This window comes from Callorhinchus milii, unplaced genomic scaffold (genome assembly GCF_018977255.1).
Source record: "Callorhinchus milii isolate IMCB2004 unplaced genomic scaffold, IMCB_Cmil_1.0 Scaffold10, whole genome shotgun sequence".
Classification (NCBI taxonomy): Eukaryota; Metazoa; Chordata; class Chondrichthyes; order Chimaeriformes; family Callorhinchidae; genus Callorhinchus; species Callorhinchus milii.
This window is the reverse complement of record NW_024704751.1, coordinates 4335688-4360526: the sequence shown is the minus strand read 5'-3', so window position 1 is coordinate 4360526 and position 24839 is coordinate 4335688. Positions and strand designations below refer to the sequence as shown.

Here is a 24839-nt window from a genome sequence, read left to right as displayed (position 1 = left end):
GCCTGCGATGGTTTCAGATCAAATACTAGTGGGGCTAAGTCGACAAAGGTCTGACATGTCTCTGAATTTTCTCAATAAAAGGAAATTAAGTTGCGCGAAGTTCTGCATCAATCCTGTGACTTTAAAGTTTTGCTTGAGTGAACATAGTTCAATACTAACCAACTACAGTTGCTGACATGAAATTATTGGCAGCATTCATTAGGAATTTCTTCTCTTCCACCCCTCTTACTGTTTAATGTTGTGAAAGTCTAGTGAGTTCAGGAATGGCTTTCAGAAAATGTCTGCAAGGTAACCTTGAAATCAGCCCAGGGTGTGGGTTGGTGACAGATGTAACAATGCTGCAATATGATTTGATTAGGCAGCACAATGTACAACTGTGATTAAGAAGAGCTTTTAATTGGATTCTAAGCTTCGACGGTTAAAACCACCAATTTTCCTCTGATGTGCAGGTGAGAGAGCTAAGGAAGCTCAACTGTGAGGATCCCTTAGCACCAACTGTTATAAAGCTGTTCAACGTTTTGCAGTAGAGGCCAACTTCAGGAATATGCTGATGGCATTAATTTCTGCTCTTCAGTTCCAGCTTTCGCACCGTAACTGCAGGAGTCAGCACGTATATGCACAAGCTAACATTCGTGGAGTCCTGTAGTGTATTGGTGAGAGCACTCGCCTCGCACAAGAGAGAACCCGGGTTCAATTCCCGGGCGGGGCGAAACCTTAGGCAAGTTTCCTTACTCCACACGCCTCTAATTACCTAGCCGTAAGGGGGAGCACTGCAGTGTCGAAGGTGCTGTCCTTCAGGTCAGATATTAAACCAAGGCCGTGTCTGCCTGTTCTATTAGACCTTAAAGATCCCGTGCTATGATTCAGATAGAGAAGGGTAAACCAATGAATCGATTCGACACATTTCAACCACTTGATCAGGCACTATAAGAAATGCAAGGATTATTTTATTATGTAAAATGGTAGGTCGATGGGTTGTGTATTCATTACATTCAAATACATTATCTTTGGTATCAGTATTGAAGGGAACCTTTGCTTGTAAAGCAAAAGCAATAAGTCCTACATTTTATATCTTTTTAAAGGCATTTTATCTGAGTTTAGACCTATGTTTCTGATGCTAATGTGCTTAACGTATTTACAGAGAAATCGTACTTTAAAATGTAAGCCAGAAAAAAGCCAATGTGTATTTCCAGTCTAACCTTTATGTGGATATAGTTACCGTGTTTCTATCTTTGGTATTTACTTTATCCATTTTACTTCAACCTAAAACCTTGACAGATCAGTGTGATCTCTGTGTTTACCATGACCTTCTTAACCCTTTCTGTTCTGTATAAAGTCTGCTAATCAGCATGTGCTGCCACATGCCCCCAATCCAAAATGCCCAAAGTATGTGGCGTATTGGAAGAAAAATGATTCGAATAAATCTACTCCTAGCCTTGGCTGCAAATGGATTTTGCTATATTGCCTTTTTCCTTTCTTATACCATTAATCCTTGCATTTGATGTAGCGCCTTATCACGATTTGAGACGTCTCAAAGCGCTTCGCAGGATATACTGTAAATGGAATTGACTGTATATTTTGTGGATTATTAGTGTAATTAACATACATAGAAGAATTGTAATAATAAGCGCTGTTAAAACACTTACCTGCTATCAGCTTAAAAGACTGACAAGGCCAGTGAAATGGACTGCAGGAAGAAAATATTTACTCAGTTGTGACTGTTGATGCACTAAATACTTGAGTTATTTGGTAGGCAAATAGCACATTGCCTTTCCAGATCAGTTGATAGTAATTGTTGCTGGGCCTCTCTTAGCCAGTTCCCTGCTACGCTATTGACGTCCCGGATGTGAGTGCAGAGGCAGATGAATCTGTTCACATCGTCCCTTTCATCAATGTGTCCCAGATTTGTTTCGGTTGATGTAACCCTGTTTACTTTGGATGCTTAGAAAGGATTTGTGAAAATCAATACGAAATGTGCCAACATCCGCCCTCCGCCTCGATTCCCAGTAAGTTGCTTTGCAAAGTGTTTACTGTATGAATCAGAGCGGACGCCGAGTTTCATCTGGAAGAATGAATCTCCAGTCTCGCACACAAAGGTTTGTTTGACATCTGTTCACAACTCTTGGTTCAAGTATGTTAAAAGCAAAGAGCTTTGCAGTGCAACCTAGATTACCAATCCAATTTTTATCATCCTGGCCAATTAGTTGTTTTTATGGGCAAGGCAGGAATTGTTAGTGGTTGCTTCTGACCAAGAGACCCTAACTCCCTTCTTTCAACTGATTGGGCTCTCCGTAATAGGAACAACATAAAAGCAATCAAAACAATTCATTCACTCGGAAGTTAACTAGGCTGAGGAGTTTCAATTATAATAACAATAATAATCCTTACATTCGATACAGTGCCTTATTGCGTCATTGAGATGTCTCAAAGTGCTTAACACCATATACTGTAAAGTGAATTGACTGTATATTTTGTGGGTGAAACGTGGCAGCCAACTGCACACAGCAGTGTCCCACAAACAGCTGTGGATTGAGTGACCAAATTTTTTTTGTTTTTTTTCTAGGGATTATTACCCCCAGCCGGATTCTTACTTACTGCTAGGTAAACAGAGGCATGTGGAGTAAGGAAAGTTGCCTAAGGTTTCGCCTTGCCCAAGAGTTATAAAGAGAAGTTGGAGCATTTATTTTTAAACTAGCACTCACAAGGTTAAGGCCATCAAAGCTTTGAAGAGCTACAAAAGAGTAAAAGTAGGAATCAGTTGTTTTCACTGGCCGGTGGGTCAGTCAGTAATGGGAGGACCCAATTTTAAGATTATCTCAAAAGGAATTAAGGCGAGGTTGGAAATTCTTTACAGAGGGCAGTTGGAATGTAGACTATTTTTGACTTTAACTCACAAACGGGATCAATCCTATCCAGGGACCGCCTAGTATTCCTGCTAGAGTAGATCCATTGGATACTATTGAGCACCTCCAAGACTAATGGATTGAAACTCCTTTAAAAACCAACTGCATTTTTGGAACTGGTCCAAATAACTTTATAAGCTTCTTTCCCGAGAGTCCATTAACTTAGGTTAAGTGTATAACGGCATATCATGAGGCAACTTATTGGGTGTTATAGAGGAACTTTGCTGAGAACAAATGGGTCCATTTTAGTGCATTTTGTGAAGGTGAATGGCGCCCCCGACATGTCAGGATGTGGTTCAGGTGCCCAGACGACGATGCGAACGAGACTAGTTTAGAAGCTGCCTGTGCTGTCACGCTAAGTTGTTTGAGTTACCCAATGGATCTATAGTTTTTAATGCTTCAGCTACTGTTCAATGGTAAGCAGCTGTTTGGAGGCTGGTTAGAGGAAATCTTACCCACGTTCAGGAATAGCTGGCAAATGGTCAGGGTGATTCTGGCCTTGCTGCAGATTCTGGATAATGGCCAGTAAGTGTTTAACAAGTATTGTTCTTTGCCAACCAAAAGCTCGTGCTTCATGGGTTTCAAATGTGCCTGGCCTGTTTCAGATTTCCTGAGACTCAACAAGAAGATCTGATCTTAATAGCTCCAGCTATTATGTTTGATTTGAGGAGTCAGGTTTAGGCTCTGGCTTATTCATTTCTCTTCCTAAATTTAGGAACAAAGTGGTTACTTCTTCATTTTGAGAGAATACAGCCCAAGTTCAACAGTGTCAAGCCATTCTCACATGGTTATATTTTTAGGAACTGGGACATTTCCCAATTTTCCAGGCCAGGGCCACAGATGTTCTACATGACATGAAATTGGGAAATTAATATTGCTTCTTGTGTGACCGGTAATTGTAACATAGCAATATTTACGGAGAGATGCAGTGGTTTGGGAAATTTAATAAAAATGCCCCTTGTTTCAATCTCGTTAAAGAGATCGTAATTCTTGCACAAATAGCAGAATTTGTTTGCGAATGGGTCCAGTCACTGGCAGTGGAGGCTTGTTAAGCTTTGGCCCAGCTGCTGTTAAACCAACTGCCATATATTTTAACTGAGGGCCTTCTTCAAAGTAGACCTGTACAGAACACCCCTCCTCGCAGTTGTTAGGGGGGTGGGGGCGTTCTAGTCTTCAGGACTCTTGTTTTTATTTGGTTAGAAACAGATGCTTAAATGTTGATTTGTTTCTATCTGATGCCAGCTTTAAACAACAACTGCCTATTATTGCAGAAAAAACATTTCTTGAATTAACCCAGCCTCACTCAACAATGAGACAAATGGCCATCGTACAACTAACTCCACATTGTGTCAACGGATGGTTTCCAGCAGTTGCAGATTTTTTTTATCATAGTAACAGTTTCTATTATATATTAGTTTTAAGTGGATCTTTATTACAGCTAATCAGTCTGAGACTCGGTGTGTGTGTGTAGGGGGTGGGGTGGTGGTTATTGACTTAGTTTTGGCACTAGCTTTGATGGACAAAACTAATCTTAGCTGAGGTCAAGCAGGTAACTGCTGTGAAAAGGTTGGCTCTGCATTGACTTTGGCTCAGGGTAAATTTAGCTTCCAAGTATATCTTCATTAACACAGTATTTAATTCCCTTTTCCGAACCAGTGATCTGTGTAAGACTGGGACTAGAAACTTGCTCTGGAAAATTGCAAGCACAGAACTGCTTCCCAGCACTAGTGTATTGGCTCAATCACTCAATATGCTCTCCATTTTGACTGCCCTTACTTTCAAAGGATTTACTAATAGCCAAAGCCTGCACCGAATTTACTGCACCAATAAAACCCGAAAGTCTCAAAGCTCTACAATAACGCTTGTTTATTAGCTCCAGGCATGAGAAAGTTGTCAGAGAACTGATGCAAGTCACTTCAGCTACACCCTGAACAATAAACTTTTCTACAGGAATTGTATTTCACTGAATTGAAAGCCACTAATCCTTTGCTTGGCTCAAATCCATGACTGTAGTTGGTCAATCTCCAACTGGAGAACTGATGCAACATTGAACTCTGTATGTTCTAGCATCTTGGGGTTCTATACTCTAGGGAGTCCATGTGGTTAATAGGTAGAGTAAGGGGCTAAGCAAGATGCAAAGCTTCACTCTTCAGGCAGGACTATGTGGTTTGTAAAGGATCGTATTGAAAAAGCCGTTTCAGAGCTGGGCAAACACATATCCATCACATGTGGTTGGAGACCATTTTAAACTGCCAAGTTTGCACTGGAAAAATATTAGTGTGGACTTTTTAACAAACTCCTTGTACTCCCCTTTGCACCTTAGCTGAATAAGCTCACATACACAGTTCTACACTGGCTGAACATTGTGTTGTGACTGTGTAAGTAAAAGCCAAGTCTAACACAGGACAAGCTTTGATCTTGCCCGTTCACCACAAAGGTGCCAAATTGCCAATTTCAAGATGCCACTAATGACTGGCTTTACCTGAATTTAGAGGACCAGAGTATTGATCGAAAGTATATGAGAACTTACTAAGAGGAATCTACTTTATGAAGAAGTTTCAGCTTTGTCTTGAGAGTGGAGATTACTTTTCTGCGGTGTTTTGCTGACCTTTGAATTATGAACTATAAAGACCGTTTAATGGCTCAGTTACATCCAGGCTTTGATGGATTTCCTTTTCCTGATTTTTCTTGGACAATGTCGACGATTATTTTTAATTAATTTTCTTTTTTAAAGCGCAAAACAATGGCCGACTTGTGATTCATCAGGTCCACACTGACCTTAGTTATAAGACAATTATTTGCATTTAGCTAGAATATTACATAATATGTACGCTAGACAGTTGTACAGTTTCACATCTGATTATAGTTTAGTAAATAGCTTCATGGTAATAAAGCATCATAATATTATAAGTCTCCATTGATAATGATTTTGTTCATGGGGCCTAATATTATTAGGGAAGAAGTTATATCTGCAGACTACTATCATGGCTCAGGAGGCAATATATCGCATAGAAAAACATTTAACTGCTAGGTAAAAAGCACATTTTTTTATGTAGCTCTTTATAGTTGGAGCTTGTAATGTGCATAAAAGAGCAACAGTTACGCCAAGCTATACACAAATTACTCCACAGAGGCAGCAAGATGTTTACGACCACATTTTTTTTTACAAGAAATGTAAAGTGAAAAGAAGATAATAGCAAATACTAATAATCCTTGCATTTGATAGCGTGCCTTATTATGTTGTTAAAATGCCTTAAAGTGTTTCACAGAGTGTATTTTCACGTGAATGAGGCAGCTAATTTGCACCCAACTTATGTCCTACAAACTACCATGAGGTAATGACCAATTTTATCTGGGGGCCTGTTGGTCAGGACACTGGGAAAAAGAAACTCCCTTCTTTTTTTGAATGGTGTAATGGGACTTTAACATCTCCCGAACAAGCAGACAGGGCCTCGATTTAATTACTCCATCCGAAGGGCTGTACCTCTGGCAATGCTGGTTAGCTCAAAAAGTCCCAACATGGGGTTTGAGCCTACAACCTTCAGACACGAGTGCTACCAACTGAATCGGCTGGACGCAGGCAAAAGATGTATCCGACAGGCACAGATAAAAGTAGAGATAGAAAACTGAAAAGATATTTAATGCACTAAACATTTCCATAATCTCTTCTGTCTTTCTTTTGCCATTGTGTTTAGATGAGAGGGTTTGATTCAAGCAACTTTGGCTTTCTGTATTTTTAATGTTTTGCGTAACTAAATGTTATGGCTTTCCTTTCCAGCCAAAGAAACCGAAGGCTCCTGACAATCCCTTCCACGGTATCATCTCCAAATGTTTTGAGCCACATCTCTATGTTTACATTGAATCGCAGGACAGGTAAGTCGCATTTTCATTTAGTATTTGCAAAAATCTTTTTTTCTTTTAAATTTTAAGCACAATTATCTTTCTAATTTTTCCTCCGCATTGGCAAACTTCTCTTTTCTCCTGCTCCCCAGCCCCCTTGTTTATGGAGTGAGGTTCCACAGGCCCTGGTTGCCCTCAGGAAAGTGGCTCTTGTTAATGTGTAGGCCATTACACAGCCCAACCTGACCTCTCCTCACCTATCTGCCACACGTGCCTCATGACCAGTAGGGGGCGTTGTAGAGAGACTGGAGAAGAAAACGTGGCTGGTTTGTCCTTCATTAACATTGGGGAAAGTCGAACCAATTTGGTCTCCCAAGCAGCCCCATCCAAGACCAGCAAACTCAGCACAGACCAGGTTTCGAAACCCTGTAGGTCTATCCAACATTGCCTCTGCCCAGTAATTGCAAAACTCTATAGTGAGCGTTGCAATATGGACTGTTAAAGGACATTGAGTTGAATGCTGTCACAGTATTTATTGTATGAGCACAGTAACAATATTGGGAGAGCAAACAAGGAGACCTGGGTTTATGGTTGAATATCACTCGTCCTAGCCATGAACTATGTTAATGAGAGAACACTTGCTGGTGGTAAAGGGGGAACCACTCAGACACACGTTCTGATAGATTGACCAAGGGTGGTGCTGTCAGTGTACTTTAAGATTTGTATTGGGCAGAGCTGTTGTGTCTTGAATTAAACTGGATGAAACACCCCCCAACAAAAACTGGGAACTGAGTGTTCAGTGGTCAATAGGCAAGTGAAACTGGTTGGATTAGTGCTTTATCCACTCTCTTTCACCTTAGTATATCTTACAGTATATTTTGTGAAGCGCTTTGAGACGTCTCGAAGATGTGATAAGGCACTATATGGAATGCAAGGATTATTATTATTAGTAGTAGTAGTATTATTCAGAGAACCAAGTAGCAAGAAAATAGGTTCAAACCTTGATGAAGTTTACATTGATCACTTTGAATGTAAAAGTTGAAAACCTGATCCCTTTGTATTAGGGTCCGAGGTCCACAGTTTACATGGTTCCTGATTCTCATAGTTGGTCTCTGCTCATACAGAGTTAAGTTCCTCTCGCTGGAACAGAGTACAGGCGCTACTCAAGATTGTTGTAGATACTGTCACTTCACTGAACCTGCGTGTGCTCAAAATACAATAAGTAAGCCAAGCAGTGACTTGCAATTTCAAGTAAAAATCTCCCCAGGTGTCTAACCTGCACAGTTTGTTATTTTTAACCGAGGAAGAAAAGGTTTTTTATTCCGCAATAATGAAGAAAGGGAGGATTGAATAACCTAATAATATAACAGATGATAGTGATCCTAATCATTTAATTATACAGCTTGCAGTGGAAGAAAAGGAATATTTGGGGAATTGAAAAGACAGCTCAGTGAAGACAATTTTCTGTAATGCCTATATTCTACACCGTACCCTAGAGGTGAAATTTAACCCAGTCACTGATCCACAAATGTTGATCCAACTGCTTTTTTAAAGCTGTAACCCCACCAGCTTCAAAGACGTTACTTTAAGACGCATCAAATATTTTGTTAGGCACCCAAGGTGGTTTTCCTGTTTTACACTCCATTATAGATTTCTACTCGCTTAAGTGTTGCCATGACAAAGTGTGATTTTGAAGTTGTTTCATGTGGGAGGAACTAAATGCCAGAGACCAAAGTTGTTAATAATAATAATCTTTGCATTGGATGTAGCGCCTTATCACGTCATTGAGAGTCTCAAAGCACTTCACAGAATGTACGGTAAAGCGGATTGACAATGTATTTTGTGGGCGAAACGTGGCAGCCACTTGCTGTTTAACAAGCTCTGGGGCTTAGAGGAATACTCTGTTATGCCACATTCTATTTTTTCCATAAAATTCTCTTGTAAAAGTGTCTGGAAGCACGGACAAGCGAAAGCACGCAAGACTTATTTTAGGGCTGTCACGATGAAACGTTACATTTTTGGATTAATTACTTTATGCGAAGTTTGAGCAGACGTTGAGCAATTGCAACAAAGATCAAGTGGACTATTTTTGTTTAAAAAGCCATATAAAATAAACATAGCTGAAATATTTTATTGGAATCAAGTGTGCTTGGTTAGAAAAGGCACTCAAGAAGACAGTCTCATTGATATTGAGTTTGATTTCATTAACCACTTAACTCCTACTTGTAAAGACTATTTAGGTAACTGTTTTGGATTAAGTTGGGTTGGATGTGGTGTTTTAAATTGTGATTAATTGTAATCGCTATGGTGTGTGTCACACGTTTACTTTATTCCACATATTTAACATTCCACCGCTATACTATTTTAAAATATATATATATATATAACATGTTTAATTATAACATGTGAGTTTCTGTCAAATAGCTGTTAACACAACAAATTGCTTGTGATTTCAAGCAATTTAGGGCTCCACGTTAGAGTTTTTGAGGCATCCTATTTCTCATAGTTGTTGCAATTGATCCGTAAGCAGTCAATTCCCCCCGTTGCAAATGACTGGCAGTGAGAGATCTAGAATCGACAGTAATGTTCGCTGCATGTCCTGATTACATTAAGATGCCAAGAAGTTCAACAGATGGTAATTGTAGCTTTTCAGCCATTCAAGTTTAAGTGCTTGGCCCAAGGGTGGGGAACCCAGAGAATAATGGATAGATGTGAAGCGATGTAAAAGGTGTAACACAATCAAGAGATTCAGATATTGCAGCTCCCCTTCGGATTGTGTTACAGCCTGTAACTCAATGCAACAAACTGCGTTACATAATTCACAGTGGGTTGGGGGTATCTGCTATATCTTCTGCATGCTGCATAAAATCAAAGCCTGGCATGCCACCTTGGAGACAGTTCAATCCCAGAAAGACCCTGTTTACTTTTGTTCCACCCCCCAACACCAAGTAATTTGAGTGGAGCTAAAGCTTTATGTACGTCTTCGCTACATCTCATGATGTAAATCCAAACGTCTACTCAGTTTATGTTAGATGATGTATGCGCAGCAATGTTTATTTCATGTTATGTGTGTATCACAACTGGTGCCGAGGCTTGAGAGCCCTATCGACAGCGGAGGAGCAAGGGGCAAAGAGCGAAAACCTCGCCTGGAGACTGAGCACAAAAGAGATTGACATATTAAGAGCGGCAGAGATTTACACACAGATAAACAGAAGACTCTCCCAGCTGGCTTGCGCAGCTTGTTTCAATAGAAACCCAGACGCGTTGAAATACATCCAAGTTCAAACATGGTTACAAATTAAAAGGGAAAATTACAGGAACCTCACTCTGCATTATTAGGAACAGACTCATAATGGTATCCTTTGAATACAGACCAGGGTTTTTTGTAGTGCGGGAGTCTGATTCATATTTTAAGGTAAATTTTTGTTAAAGAGAAATATTTTGGGGGAGGAGAGCCCAATTTTGTGGTAAAATATTTCTGCGCTTTACAGTAAATGATCATATCCCATATAACGCAGATTATCGAGCTGAATAGTTAGTGAGCTGTTTGGTGGATTTAGGCAGATCCATATGTATTTGCTAGCTTTTCGCACGGAAACTTTGTCAATCTGCAAAAAATAATGGGGAATTATGTGTCATAATGTAGCTGTACGGTTAGAAAACTGGAATCCCAAAGAGCTTGCTTCATGGAGTAAAGTGGAAGAGAGCGAGGTGAGGGGAGTTGGTGGCAGAGAGAAATATTTACTCACAGAATTTGAGCATTGTTAAAGACCATGTTCCATTTTTATGTTTATTTTGGTGGAAAAAATACTTCTGCAGTCATTTGAGGGTTAATGTTATACTTTCACTAGCAAAAGCATAACAGGATGGACTTCCTGGCTTTGTGTTTCTCTCCCCCTCCCCACCACCTTTCCTTCCCACGATTTCCCATCCGGTTTTCGTTGCCTTATCATTCTTATCTCATTAATTTACCAGCCGTTGACGTGTTATAGAAGTCACTCATTTACATTTACTTGTTTATAGATCTCAGTTTTCAGTTCTTATTGATTCTGTTGCTTGAAATCTGCAACCCGATTGCAGTCACTAGTCACCGCGATCCCATTGACTTTCCAACCAGCTCAATCTCCCTTGTGCCCAGCAATTGTCTAGTTTTTTTTGACACATCAACCAGCGTATTTATTTATCCATTGTCATAAAATCCGGAAAAACTGTGCCTTACTTAGTCCTGTAAACCAATCCTCTTTGCCAAGTTATACCCAAACGTAGCAGATGGGCCTCTGGAGGAATAGTCAATGTATGACCAATTTAGCGCTTAATTGGCAATGTGCATTTGAGAATATCTCCCAGAAATAGCTGGGACTTATTTTCAGAAACGTTCTGTGGCCAGACACCCCTGGAGCATATGTGCCTAGTTTCCCTTCTCTTGGGCAAAACGCCAACATTTCAGATTGCAGAAAGGCCCCAGTTTTAAACGCCGGGCTGCAGACAAAGCCATCTCGGTGCAATAATTCAGCTCAGGAGACTTATAGCTCAATGGTTAGAGCGCTCGCCTCGCAAGCGAGAGACCTGGGTTCGATTCCCAGCAGGGTGAAATGTTGGGCAAGTTTCCTTACTCCATACGCTTTTCCGGGGGTAATAATTCCTTCCAAAAAAATAATAAGTTGGTCACTTCAATCCATGACTGTTTGTGGGAACGCTGCTGTGCGCAATTGGCTGCCGCGTTTCGCCCACAAAATATCCAGTCAGTTCACTTCACAGTATTTTCTGTGAAGCGCTTTGAGACGTCTCAAAGACGTGATGAGGCGCGATATCCAATGCAAGGATTATTATTATTCTAATAATAAGCAAATAGAACCAATTTTAGCAAAGCCAAACACCTGCATCTGGTTCAAGCACACCTCCCTGCAGTTCGCATCGATTTTTTTTCTTTCCTCTCCACTCCCACTGTGCAGTGAAGTTTGGATTATTACTTTACACCATGGAGACGTGTGCATATTCTTCCATATTTGCACTGGCCTATTCCTGGCTGGCATTTTCTTAAAAAAAGGACACTCTCCGAGAGAAACACTGACGGCGACATTAAAGGATTCCTTCCCAGAGGATGCCGAGGTGGGCCTCGGGGTCTGAAGCTGGGTCTGCAAAACACATTTCGGTGTCCAAATTTTAAAGAAGAATTGCAGTATTTTTTTTCAATATAAAACAAAGCCTCAATGTTGGCCATCGTCTCAACCTTGTTTTCTGAGGCTAGACACTGAAATATGATTCTTTACAGAGCTTCATCTGGCAGCAATCCTCTTCCCTGCTGCTCTTCAGTTTCAGTGCGGAGGACGGGTGGGGGGGCAGCTGTGGGAGGGAGGGAGGGGAGAAGAGAGGCCGAGAGCTAAGGCGGAATATATTTAAAGAATTACCTTCCAAAATCCACATTCATTGATCTGGCGATGATGGTGCCTTGTTTTCAGAAGCCAGTTAATAATTTGAAAAAGAATAAAGAGATATGCAATGTATTTTTCAGCCAGGTGCTCCAGGATATTAAGCTGCTCGCGACATTCTTCTCCGTGGAGTGTTCTCTAAAAGGCAATCGAACATTTGGATGATCTGTGTGCCAGATGAACCGTATCATCCCATTTTATATAAAAAAAATACTGGATTTTTTCCCCCCAAAAGGCCTTATCTGATCTTTCTAAGTTCCAACTGGCAGCTCCCAAGACATCCCAAGGCTTCCAACATCTGATTCGCTATTCGTTGCTGCTCCAAATATAATCGATAGAGGCTTGATCGGAAGTGCTTCGTCCTCCATTCAAAATAAATAAAAATAATTTGGTCGCTCAATCCACGACTGTTTGTGGGACGCCGTTGTGCGCATTTGGCTGCCGCGATTCTCCCACAAATTATACAGTCAATTCACTTTACAGTATATCCTGTGCAGTGCTTTGAGACGTCTCGAAAAGGCGCTATATCAAATTCAAGGATTATTATTATAATACGATATTGGCCCATCTGGAACTGCCAGTGACTTTGTTTGATCCACTGGTAGGCACACTTGAGCAAGAAAGTATTCCCCTTTTTCTCCCTGCTTCTGCCTTTGCCCCTTTTCATTTATAGTAATAATAATCATTGCATTTGATATAGTGCCTTATCACGTCTTCGAGACGTCTCAAAGCGCTTCACAGGATACACTGTAAAGCGAATTGACTGTATATTTTGTGGGCGAAACACAGCAGCCAATTACACACAGCAGCGTCCCACAAACAGTCATGGGACTGAGTGACCAAATTATTATTATTATTTATTGATATTTTGAAAAGTGATTCGCCAATCAACTAACAACCAGGTTCCTCCTTACTAGACGGAATAGAGGCGCGTGGAGTAAGGAATCTTGCCTAGGGTTTCCCCCCCAACACCAGAATCGAAGCCGGGCCGTCTTGCTTGTGAAGTGAGCGCTCTAACCAATACGCTGATAGACTCCACATGATCCTTGCATTTGCTTTGGCGAATTGTCATGTCATCGAGACATCTTGAAGCGCTTCACAAGATTTACTGTGATTTGTGGTGATTCTTTTGATTCACTGGTTGAAGTTCCTATTCCAGGGGCTGTGCCAGTAGCGTTCTAGTTCAGACTTGTGAAGAGGATCATTTTAGGTGAAGAAGCTGGGCCAAAATGGCTGGATGCGAGAATATTTATTTTATATGAAATACAGCCTTTCTTAAAGGCTATTCTTTCCATCTTCATTTTCCACTGCTAACCATTGGTGGCATTGTTTCATCTGATGCCTTTGCCAAACTGGTTAGAATTGAGCTGACAATGCAGTTGCCATTGATTTTGGAACCTGGCTTGTTCCAAGTTATCCCACAAGATCACTTAAATGATCTAAACAGCCACTTGCCTTCCAGATCAATGGAGGGCCGGTTTCTAAGAAAGTATGGTTTTGGTGTATCAGTATTTAACTGGAAACAGAAAGACTTAACCTTGTTTTTATTGGGGAAGGTGGGGGGAGAGAGGGGCACGAGAGAGAAGGGGGAATAACAGATGTAAAGCGTGGACTGTTATTTGAGTTCAGACTAAAAGCTATGCGAAACATATGGGTTGAAGTGCGTTACAAGGCAGTAACACATTGAAGGGTTGGATTGACTTCATGGAATTAGTGGCGGGTGATCTTTTATGCTATACTTTGGGAAGTATTTTTGTTGGCAGGGAGCATATAAGTGGATAGCAAATGCCAGATCACTGGGATTTGACCTACAGCAATATCAGGTTTGTTATCGCTATGTGTTAGGGAAATATCATACCCATCTGTAGTTTATAGTGCGCTTACGGTTATTAAATAGTGTTTTCTCAGTTAGCGATTACAAGTAGAAAGGATTCTCGATGGCTTGGCAAGTTTACTCAGTGAGGAACCAAGCCTTGCAGTTTTGATCTCTGCTTTGTACCAAGTTAGCTGATGTCAGCTGTTGTGGCACATGATTTCAAGGGCTTCTGCTCTTGTTTGCTATTTACCACCATCACTGGAAAGCACATGTGTGGGGGCTTGACGAGAGGAGGATTGCGCTTGACTGCCTTGCAATTAGAATCTTGTCTCGCACACGGGATATGTGCTTGGGTGAGATGTGCATGAAAGCGTAGTAGAAATTAGGATAGGGGGAGAAAATTGGCTAGAAGGAAAAACCATCAGAAAAAAATCTCCCAATGTGCACGAACCATCTCAGTTTTAAACAAACGTTTTTTATTTCCTTTCCTTTTCCTGCCAGGAACCTCAATGAATTGATTGACCGGTTTGTGGCAGATTTCAAGGCACAGGGTCCTCCGAAGCCAAACACCGAAGAGGGTGGAGCTGTGCTTCCCAGCTGTGCGGACCTGTTTGTCTACTATAAGAAGTGTATGGTGCAGTGCTCACAGCTCAGCACAGGGGAGCCAATGATAGCCCTAACCAGCATATTCCAGAAGTACCTGCGGGAGTATGCCTGGAAAATCCTCTCCGGAAACCTGCCCAAGTGAGTGTGAAATGAAGGCTCTTTAAATATTAATAATAATCATAATAAAGATGATCACCATCCTTGCATTTGATGTAGTACCTTATCATGGAGTCCTGTAGCTCAGTGGCTAGAGCAATCGCCTTGCAAGCAAGAGACCTGGGTTCGATTCCTGGGCAGGGCGAAATGTTGGGCAAGTTTTCTCACTCTGTTTATCTAGCAGTAAGTAGGAACCCGGTTGTTAGTCGATTGGCAGATCGCTTTTCCCACAGTAATAAATCCTTCAAAAAAAATAATAATTTGGTTGTTCAATCCACGACAGTTTGTGGGGCACTGCCGTGTGCATTTGGCTGCTGCAATTCGCCCACTTGTTTTTTTGTGTGTATCAAATGCAAAGATTATCATGTAAAGACTGCGTATATAATAGGCGAACGCAACAGCTAATTTATAAGTAGTAATATTGCACAACCAGCCGTGATGAGAATGATTAATTGCGTCTGGTGAACCTCCTTTCTCTTTTCAAATGGTCGTCACAACCCACTGTGACTCGTGGGCTAGAGGGCTACCCAGCGAGCCAGGCTGATACCTTGAAGAAGAGCGTGCAAGACGCAGTCTAGTCTCTCTCTGCTGCTAATTGATTCTGCGGTAACCATGCCCCACAAGCCACTTGATTCGTCTTGTCTTCGTTAACAACTGTTGCAAACAACATGGTCTCATTCACGCTCCTGTTGGTGCTTGATGCAGAAGCTGGAAGATGAGTTACACAAGTGGTCAGTGGTTGAACACAGATTGCCACACAGCGAGCTTCTGGTTTCTGCTGTGGGGAGGCTGAAACTAGGGAGTCAAGTATACCGTCCCACATAGTGGGCAAAACGGGAAGGTTGCTCACTTGTAGCTTTCTTTATAGACATCCCAACACATGTATAGCAACATCGTGGCAGGCTTGAGATAAGAGGACGCCAGTCCTTTCCTCATGCTTGAGGAAGATAGTCAGTCGAATTCTAGTCGTTTATTGTTAATTTCACAACCTGAATATATAGCGAGTTTCTCATTGAATCACGATTTCTTTCTTACTTATCATATACTTACATGTGGTATGAATGTCTTTCAATGTAGAGTCCTTACTCTTGTAGTGACTGCCTTTGGTGATTTTCTTTTCTCCAGAAAGAACTCTTACAAGTACCATTGTAACTCTCTCTGAAGCTATTATATTTCAGACACGACCCTTGACTTAAGCATTTACTTTCTCCTGAAAATCCAAAGAGTTGTGGCGTTGAGAGAAGAAAACGCGCTGGGCATCTGTCGAATAACCTTTCCTTTGCTTGCCTTTAATTTGGTTGAATTATTCTTCCTTCAGAAACACCAGCAGCAGTGGAGGACTGACCATTTCCAGCCTGCTGAAAGAGAAGGAGGGATCAGAGGCGGCAAAGTTCACAGTGGAAGAGCTCTGCCTCATTTGTAGCATCCTCAGCACAGCAGAGTACTGCTTGGCGACCACTCAGCAGGTGAGCCAGCGTCATAACCGTTGCTGTTATTTTGATTCACTCGATTCATTACGGAACATTACATTTGGTGCCAGATCACTTTGCTTTGTTGTTGGGAGGCCAGACGAAAAGACTGTGCCGTTGTTGTTGTTGTTGTTGCGAAAAATAATGTTCCTGTGCCTCACCCGAATGCTCTTATTGGTGGACTGGTCCAGAAATTGCAGCTCGCTCAATTGGCAGTTCTTTACACGTAAGCCAAAGACATTGGCCAAATATTGGCAGGCTATGTGACCACAGAGGGCATCCCAGCCTCACTTTTGCAGTCAGTGGTCACTGGATCGTAATCCGGAATGGATACTCTGGCTGATTTTCCATGGGTTTCACTGGGCGCAAGATTTGAGGGTTTCACTGAGGAAGCACCAAGAATTAGTCACTCCCCTGAGGCTCAGTAGATGTACAGATCTTGTCAGTGGTCAGGGATAGGACGGCGTGACTGACAGTCAGACAGGTAAGGGTACCCCAGAGAGAGTGGTGGAGGGACCTCAGGCTTTAAACTTGTCCAAAAGGTACGAGGTACTTGCAACCTGTGTGGCCAAGGAAGCCTGTAGGGAGGATGGGCAAACTGACCACAGCTCCCCTGTACAGGAGGCCACACAAGTGGGGGGAGCAAAAAGGAATGTGGTTGTGATAGGGGACGATGCAGTCAGGAGGACAGACACTCTTCTCTGCAGCCGCAACCAGGAGTCACGGAAGGCTGTGGTGCCTTCCTGGTGCCAGGGTTAAGGACGTCTCTGTTTGGTTGGAGAAGAACTTGGAGTAGGAGGGGGAGGATCCAGTTGATGAGATCCACATAGGAACCAACGACTTAGGCAGTAAGTCAGTAATGATGATCTGATGAGGGAGTTTAATGAGCTAGGGATGAAATTAAAAAACAGAACCTCTAAGGTAATAATCTCGGGATTACTACCTGAGCCATGCGCAAATATGTACAGGTATAAGCAGATTAAAGGGTTAAACGCTGGGCTGAAAGAGTGGTATGGGAAGCAGGGGTTTCATTTTATGGGCCACTGGCACCAGTATTGGGGAAAGAGGGAGCTCTTCGATTGGGATGGGCTCCACTTAAACCGGGCTGAGACCAGTGTCCTGGCAAAACAAATAACTAGGGAGGTAGATAGAGCTTTAAACTAATAAATGCGGGGAGGGAGGGTTAAATGTAAACTCGCAAAGCGAATAAGAAAAGTCAAGGCTGCAGAGCAGCATAGCGATTTGGGAGATGAAGAACAGAGTGTGTCAAGTAGGGACAAAGAGTTTAACAAAGAAAGGAGGGCATTAATGAGTAGGGGAAATAGTAAAAAGTTAAAATTAAAGGCGCTATACCTGAATGCACAAAGCATTCGTAACAAGATAGATGAATTAATGGCACAAATAGAGATAAACGGGTATGATCTAGTGGCCATTACTGAGACGTGGTTACAGGGAGACCAAGGTTGGGAGCTAAACATTCCAGGGTACCTGATGTATAGGAAAAATAGGCAATATGGAAAACGAGGAGGTGGGGGGTAGCCCTGTTAATTAAGGATGAGATAAAAACATTAGAGGGGAAGGATCTTAAATCAGGATGTAGAGTGGGTATGGATGGAGCTAAAAAAACAAGGGGCAGAAAACACGAGTGGGAGCAGTTTATAGACCCCAAACAGCAGTTACAGTATTGGGCAGAGTAATAATCAGGAAATTAGAGGAGCATGTAACAAGGGTAATACAATAATAGTGGGTGATTTTAATCTTCATATAGACTGGAAAAACCAAATTGGCAAAAGTAAATTAGAGGATGAGTTTATGGAATGCATTAGAGATAGTTTTCTAGAACAGTATGCTGAGGAACCAACCAGGGAACAGACGATCCTAGATCTTGTAATTATGTAATGAAGCAGGGCTAATCAGCAATCTTGAAGTTAAGGCTCCTCTAGGGCAGAGTGACCATAACATGATGGAATTTAATATTAAGTTTGAGAGTGGTGTAGTTAAGTCCGAAACAACGGTATTAAGCTTAAATAAAGCCAACGTTGCAGCTATGAGGGATGATTTGGCTAAAATAGACTGGGAAAGTAGATTAAAAGATATGATGGTAGACAAGCAATGGCAAACATTCAAAGATACATTAGATAATTCCCAGCGAACGCATATTCCCTTGAGAAATAAAAATTCCACGGAAAAAGTGGTTCAACCGTGGCTAACTAGAGAAGTTAAGGAAAATATAAAATTAAAAGAGGGGCTATAATACTGCCAAAAAGAGCTGTAAACCTGAGGATTGGGAGGGATTTAGAGATCAGCAAAAGGATAACCAAGAAACTGATTAAGAGGGAGAAAATGAATAAACTAGCTAGAGATATAAAGACAGATTGTAAAAGCTTTTACAAGTACATAAAGAGAGATTAACAAAAGTAAATATGGGTCCCTTACAAGCAGAGACAGGAGAAATTATAATGGGGAATAAAGAAATGTCAGAGTCACTGAACAAATGCTTTGCTTCTGTCTTCACGTGGGAAGATACTAAAAACTTACCAAAAATAGTGGGGAACCAAGAGACTAATGTTAGTGAGGAACTTAAAGAAATTAATATCAGTAAAGCAATAGTACTAGAGAAATTTATGGGACTAAAAACTGATAAATCCCCTGGACCTGATGGCCTGCATCCTAGGGTTTTAAAAGAGGTGGCTGCAAAGATAGTGGATGCATTGTTTTTGATCCTCCAGGATTCCCTGGATTCTGGAACGGTTCCCGTTGATTGAAAGATTGCAAGCATAATACCTCTATTTAAGAAGGGTGGGAGAGAAAAAAAGGGGAATTATAGACCAATTAGCCTGACATCGGTGGTAGGGAATATTCTAGAGTCTATAATTAGGGACGTCATCATGGGGCACTTAGAAAGTCATAATATGAATAAGCAGAGTCAACATGGCTTTATGAAAGGGAAATCATGTTTAACAAATCTTTTAGAGTTTTATGACGATGTAACTAGCAGCTTAGATGGGGAGAACCAGTGGATATACTGTACTTGGATTTTCAGAAGGCATTCGACCAGGTGCTGCATAAAAGGTTGTTACATAAGATTAGGGCTCATGGAATTAAGAGTAGTATATTAGCATGGATCGAAGAGTGGTGGGCAGAAAACAAAGTAGGATAAACGGGTCCTTCTCAGATTGGCAGGTTGTGACTAGTGGAGTGCTGCAAGGATCACTGCTTGGGCCTCAACTGTTTACAGTCTACATCAATGACTTAGATGAGGAAATAGAGCTTAATGTTATCTAAATTCACGGACGATACAAAGCTAGGTGGGAAAGTAAGTTGTAAGGACACAAGGAAGATGCAAAGGGATATAGACAGGTTAAATGAGTGGGCAAGAAGGTGGCAGATGGAGTATAATGTGAAGTTAATGTGGAGTATAAGTGTGAAGTTATTCACCTAGGTAGAAATAATACAAAAGCAGATTATTTTCTAGAGGGGGAGAGACTAGATAGCGTTAGTGTTCAGAGGGATTTAGGTGTCCTTGTACACCAATCGCAGAAAGTTAGTATGCAGGCACAGCAAGCAATTAGGAAGGCCAATAGCATGTTAGCATTTATTGCAAAGAGTAGGGAAGTCTTGCTGCAATTGTTTAAGGCCTTGGTGAGACCACACCTGTAATATTGTGTGCAGTTTTGGTCTCCTTATCTAAGAAAGGACATACTCGCCTTAGAGGGGGTGCAATGTAGGTTCACTAGGTTACTTCCTGGGATGAGGGGGTTGACCTATGAGGAGAGGTTGAGTAAACTAGGCCTATATTCTCTAGAATATAGAAGAATTAGAGGTGATCTTATAGAAGCCTATAAGATTCTTAAGGGTCTTGACAGGGTAGTTAGTGTGAGACTGTTTCCCCTAGTTGGAGAATCTAAAACTAGGGGTCATAGTCTCAGGATTAAAGATCAGAACTGAGTTGAGAAAACATTTCTTCACTCAGAGGGTAGTGAATTTATGGAATTCTGTACCCCAAAAGGCTGTGGATGCTCAGTCCTTGAACAAATCGATAGATTTTTAAAATCTAAAGGGATTAAGGGATATGGGGAAAGAGCGGGTAAATGGAATTAGGTTAGTAGATCAGCCGTGATCTTATTAAATGACGGGGCAGGCTCGAGGGGCCAAATGGCTTACTCCTGCTCCAATTTCTTATGTTCTTATGTTCTTAACTGAATCAATATCTCCAAGAGATGGTCAATAACTTTGAGTATCTAAGCTACTTGTTTCGTTCGAACTATGTGGCTTAATTCATCTCCTCCAGACTGTTAGCTTACAACTCCACCCGCTTGCCAAAGGTCCCGTGACTGACTTCATCGACACTTGTGTTTTTTTCAAGTGCAGGTATTGAATGGGTTGAAAGTAAGGATAAGTGTTCAGTTCATCATCATTTTTTTTATAACAGCTTTTATTTTAATAGGTGTCGGGGTGAGCCTTCTGCCTCAAGCACAAGCTTTGTGAACTTTTGATTTTTTTTTTGTTTGCACTTTTTTTTGGACCACCCTAGCTGCTCTTACTTCATAAATCTCGCTTGCTCAAAAGCACCTGTGGTTAAGACATAAATCTGTACAGTTGTAACTGTGGTTTGACACCTTTCACATAACTGATCGAAGGATAGAATTCCACTGTTTCGAAGCGGTTCCAAGTTGCACCCACTTCATATCGTTTTAGACCTCAGCAGAAGGGTTGCGCTTAAAAACCCAGCATAGTTGTGGCCAGTTTTCATTGCTTGCAGTACACTAAAAGGCACTTTAACTTGCCATTTTCTATCAAAATTATAATGTGCATTCTGTAGGGGTTTCACTCATTTAATATGCATGGACAGCGTGACCAAAAAGTTGTGATAATTACCCTTTTATCTAAAAAAAATCATTTCTTTAAGACTTATTAGACATTTTAATGGTATCATGACTTTTTGGTCACCCTGTATATATTTTAATATAAATCACTATTTCCAATCCAGGCACAGCTTGAGTGTCAGGAGTGAGTGAGGCAAAGTGTTCAGAAGGATTTCAATGGCTACACAGTGGGTTCTGAGATGGACTAGACTGTGTGGAACCCAGTGTTAAGACACATGCATCCCACGGGGGGAATCTACATTGGAATGGAAACTCTCGAAATATGGAGCCTTAATTCCGCCCGATTGGATCAGATCAGACGCCCTGATTAAAACCGAGGGATTAATGTCTGGTATTTTTAGACTTCTCACATGAATCGAGCGCATCAAAATAACAGCAACTGTTACGAGTACAGCAGAAATGTTGCTAAGCATTTCAGGTTACACTTCTGCAAATGTCTGCAGTAGAGTTTAAAGAAAGAATGATATGGTGCCACAGTAACTACAGTAGACGTATGAGATTATAAAAATCAACCGCTTGGAAACTTCGGTTATCTCAACCTTACTTAAAGATAATTTTTGCTTTTAACAGAATATTTATTTGACACTAATTTGAGTGAGGCAAATTGCGAGTAGATTGTGGTGTACAACTGGGAATATTGGATGTACCAAGTTTGTTCTTATCACAAGAAAGAAGCTCTGGAGCTTTCCATTGTGTATCCTGTGCAGTTTACTTTGCTGTAAAGTTTACCAGCTTGGGTGCAAATCCTTAACTGTCCAGTGCCTTGGGACATCCTCCCGACGTGAAAGACGCTATGTAAATGTGATTTGTTGCTGCTGCTGTTGTTATTGACGTTTACAATTTCTCTGAAAGCTTGAAGAGAAACTGAAAGAGAAGGTGGACGTAAATCTGGTGGAAAGAATTAACCTGACCGGGGAGATGGACACATTCAGCACGTGAGTATAAGAATTAGGGATGTTGACTGATTTGATCAGCCATTCTTTTGGGTGGGGAGGTGGTGGGGGAACACAATTTGCATGATAACTAAGAGTAATTAAACACCTTTTACCTTTTACGAGGAGTATGCATGATTGGCTCCAAAGTACAGTAGCTTGCTCTTATATTCTCTCACTCCACCCTTCCTTTGAGGAAATGACTGGCCTCTACCCTGCACCTCGGCTGGTGGCAGGACTGAGATGGAGAGCTCGCTGTGTGGGAAATGAATTGTAGGTACTGCTGTCTGCCACCTATTCAATCTCCCAGTTTAACACAAGGCAGCGTGCCAAAGCTCCTGTAGAAACATTCGTCTTTGGACACCACGTTAATATGGGTATGAACACATCTTTCCAAGAGTTTGTTAGTGATCTGCTATATTTCCATAGAGGCAAACTCTGACATCCTTCTGCTGTTTCCATAGAAGCCCCTATGTGGGCATCAACATTTCCACAGAGTCACCTCCCATTTGATGTTTGGATGTATTTTTTTCTGAGTCGGTGTTTCTAAATATTCAAAATTATTTCCACAGGAATGTCCAGAGTATAGAACAGTGGAATTGTTTACAGCGAGAGTTTGCTTTTCTTTTGCATGCAGTGCCTTTTTCCAAGCATCTTTCCATAGAAGAATGTACTGTTCCACAAACGGAACTGATGCATATTGAAGCGAGACTGTTGACTGTTAATGACAAAACTGAAATCCTTGGCCACTGAAAGATTTTGCTGGTGGCTGTCTGCCTGCCCTCCTGTCTGCAGAGCTGACTAGCTGAAAACTGGAACTTCTATAAGCTCTGGGACGCTACCCCGCGTGAGGGGCGCTATTTAAATGCAAGTTGTTGTTTTTGAAACATCCACAAGTGTCTAGCACGAGAATGCCTAATAAAGCTTGCTTGCTGTTTTACTACATCTTCTTGGAGTTGAGTGGAAGACCCCAATATTCCAAAGGCATAGAATTATGTAGGACTTTACAGCATGGAAACGGGCCATTCAGTCCAATTCGTCCTTGCTTCTACTTCACATGAGCCTCTACCCATCCTAATCTTCTCTCCCCACACCCCACTATACCCTTGTCCCTATTGTATGACTTAAGTTTCCACTCAAATACGTTAATGTATTAAACACAGCTTCCAAATTCTTGCCACCCTTTGTGTAAAGAAGTCCATCCTAATCTCCCTTTTAGATCAGCTACTAGCTATCTTATTTATCACCCCCATTTTCGGTATGACCTCCCTACATGGCTCAGCATTGGGGCTTTAACTACAGATATAGCTCCAACCCACCAAGCCCAAACCAAAAAGAATTGGATGGTCTTTAATGTTCAAGGATTAAAAAAATTACTAATGTTCATATTGTTAAACACTGAATATAGTTACCCGTTGTAGTTGCTCACTAATTATAACTGACAATATACATTATAATACATTAGAATATACAGCACAGATACAGGCCATTCAGCCCAACTGGTCTATGCCGGTGTTTATGCTCCACATGAGCCTCCTCCTGCCTTTCCTTAACTAAGCCTTCAAGCATAACCTTCTATTCCTTTCTCCCTCATGTACCTTTCTAGCTTTCCCTTAAATACATTTATGCTATTTGCCTATACAACTCCTTGTGATAGCATGTTCCTCATTCCCACTACTCTCTGTGTGAAGATATTTCTTCTAACTTCCCTATTTGATCTATTTGTGACTATTTTATATTGATGGCCCCCGGTTTTGGTCTCCCCCACAATCTTCCCTATGTCTACCCTATCAAAACCTTTCATCATTTTAAAGATCTCTATCAGGTCAACCCTTACCCTTCTCTTTTCAAGAGAAAAGAGTCCAAGCATGCTCAGCCTTTCCTGATAGGTATAACCTCTCAGTTCTGGGATCATCCTTGTGAATCTCCTTTGCACTTTAGGCTAAAGTTTTAGCGTGACTTTGCTCACTGTCTGAAACAAAAACAGAGATCGCTGGGAACACTCAGCAGGTCAGACAGCATCTATGGAGAAAAGAAAGTGGGTCAACGTTTCTGGTCCATGACCCTTCGTCAGAACTGGGGGAATGTTGGGAGGGAGAGGCTTCAACAGAAAGGAGGAGGCAGGGCAAGAGATGCAAAGGAGAAAATGGGGAAGGACAGGGGATGATGGATTAAAAAGGTATTAATGATGCAAAGCAAAGGGGGGTATAGAGGTAGCTCAGGAGAGAAAAGGTGTGTCTGGGACCCAGCTGATGTGCTAATGGGTCACAGAAGAAGGTGAAGGCAAGCTGAACTGGGATTTGGGGTCAGGAGGGGTGGAGGGCAGGGATGTGGAGGTGGGGCAGGTAAATGGAGCTGAAAGGATTGCTCAGAGCTAGCACTGACACGATGGGCCAACTGGCCTATCTCTCAGCTGTAAATTTCCGTGGTTTGTGGCATTGCTTCCGTGCAAATGTCGTTGAGCCAAACGAGCTGCATGTTTGTTCTGCCTCTTCATCTTTGAAGACCGTGATCCTATAAAGAAAGTGTCCTACTTTACACACTGCCTTATTTGTGCCGGGTTCTTCTGTAGATTCTTTGTGATGAAGCCACAAGCTATTTCAGTCGGGCTGGAAAGACTGTGGATTACAATAAGATGGTGCAAAACCACAACTATTTCCTGCACTGTTGTACCATTTGGTTGGATGCAAAACTCCGAGTGCCAAAATATTTCAATTATGTATGGTTTCTGGGTTATTGTTAATTTTGCTCACTACTGCTCTTTGGGGAGTAAACCATATGGCGCCAATCTAATGAAGTCTC

At 41.5% G+C, this 24839-nt stretch overlaps 1 protein-coding gene across 1 annotated transcript in view; it reads left to right on the top strand.

Annotated features, from left to right (window-relative positions):
* Positions 1–24839, top strand: part of vps53 (VPS53 subunit of GARP complex) — a 103791-nt gene that overhangs the window by 46727 nt on the left and 32225 nt on the right. The window contains exons 13-16 of the mRNA XM_007900733.2: positions 6682–6776; positions 14490–14732; positions 16069–16216; positions 21958–22040. Coding sequence (XP_007898924.1) covers positions 6682–6776; positions 14490–14732; positions 16069–16216; positions 21958–22040 — 569 coding nt within the window. The remainder of the gene's footprint in view (positions 1–6681; positions 6777–14489; positions 14733–16068; positions 16217–21957; positions 22041–24839) is intronic.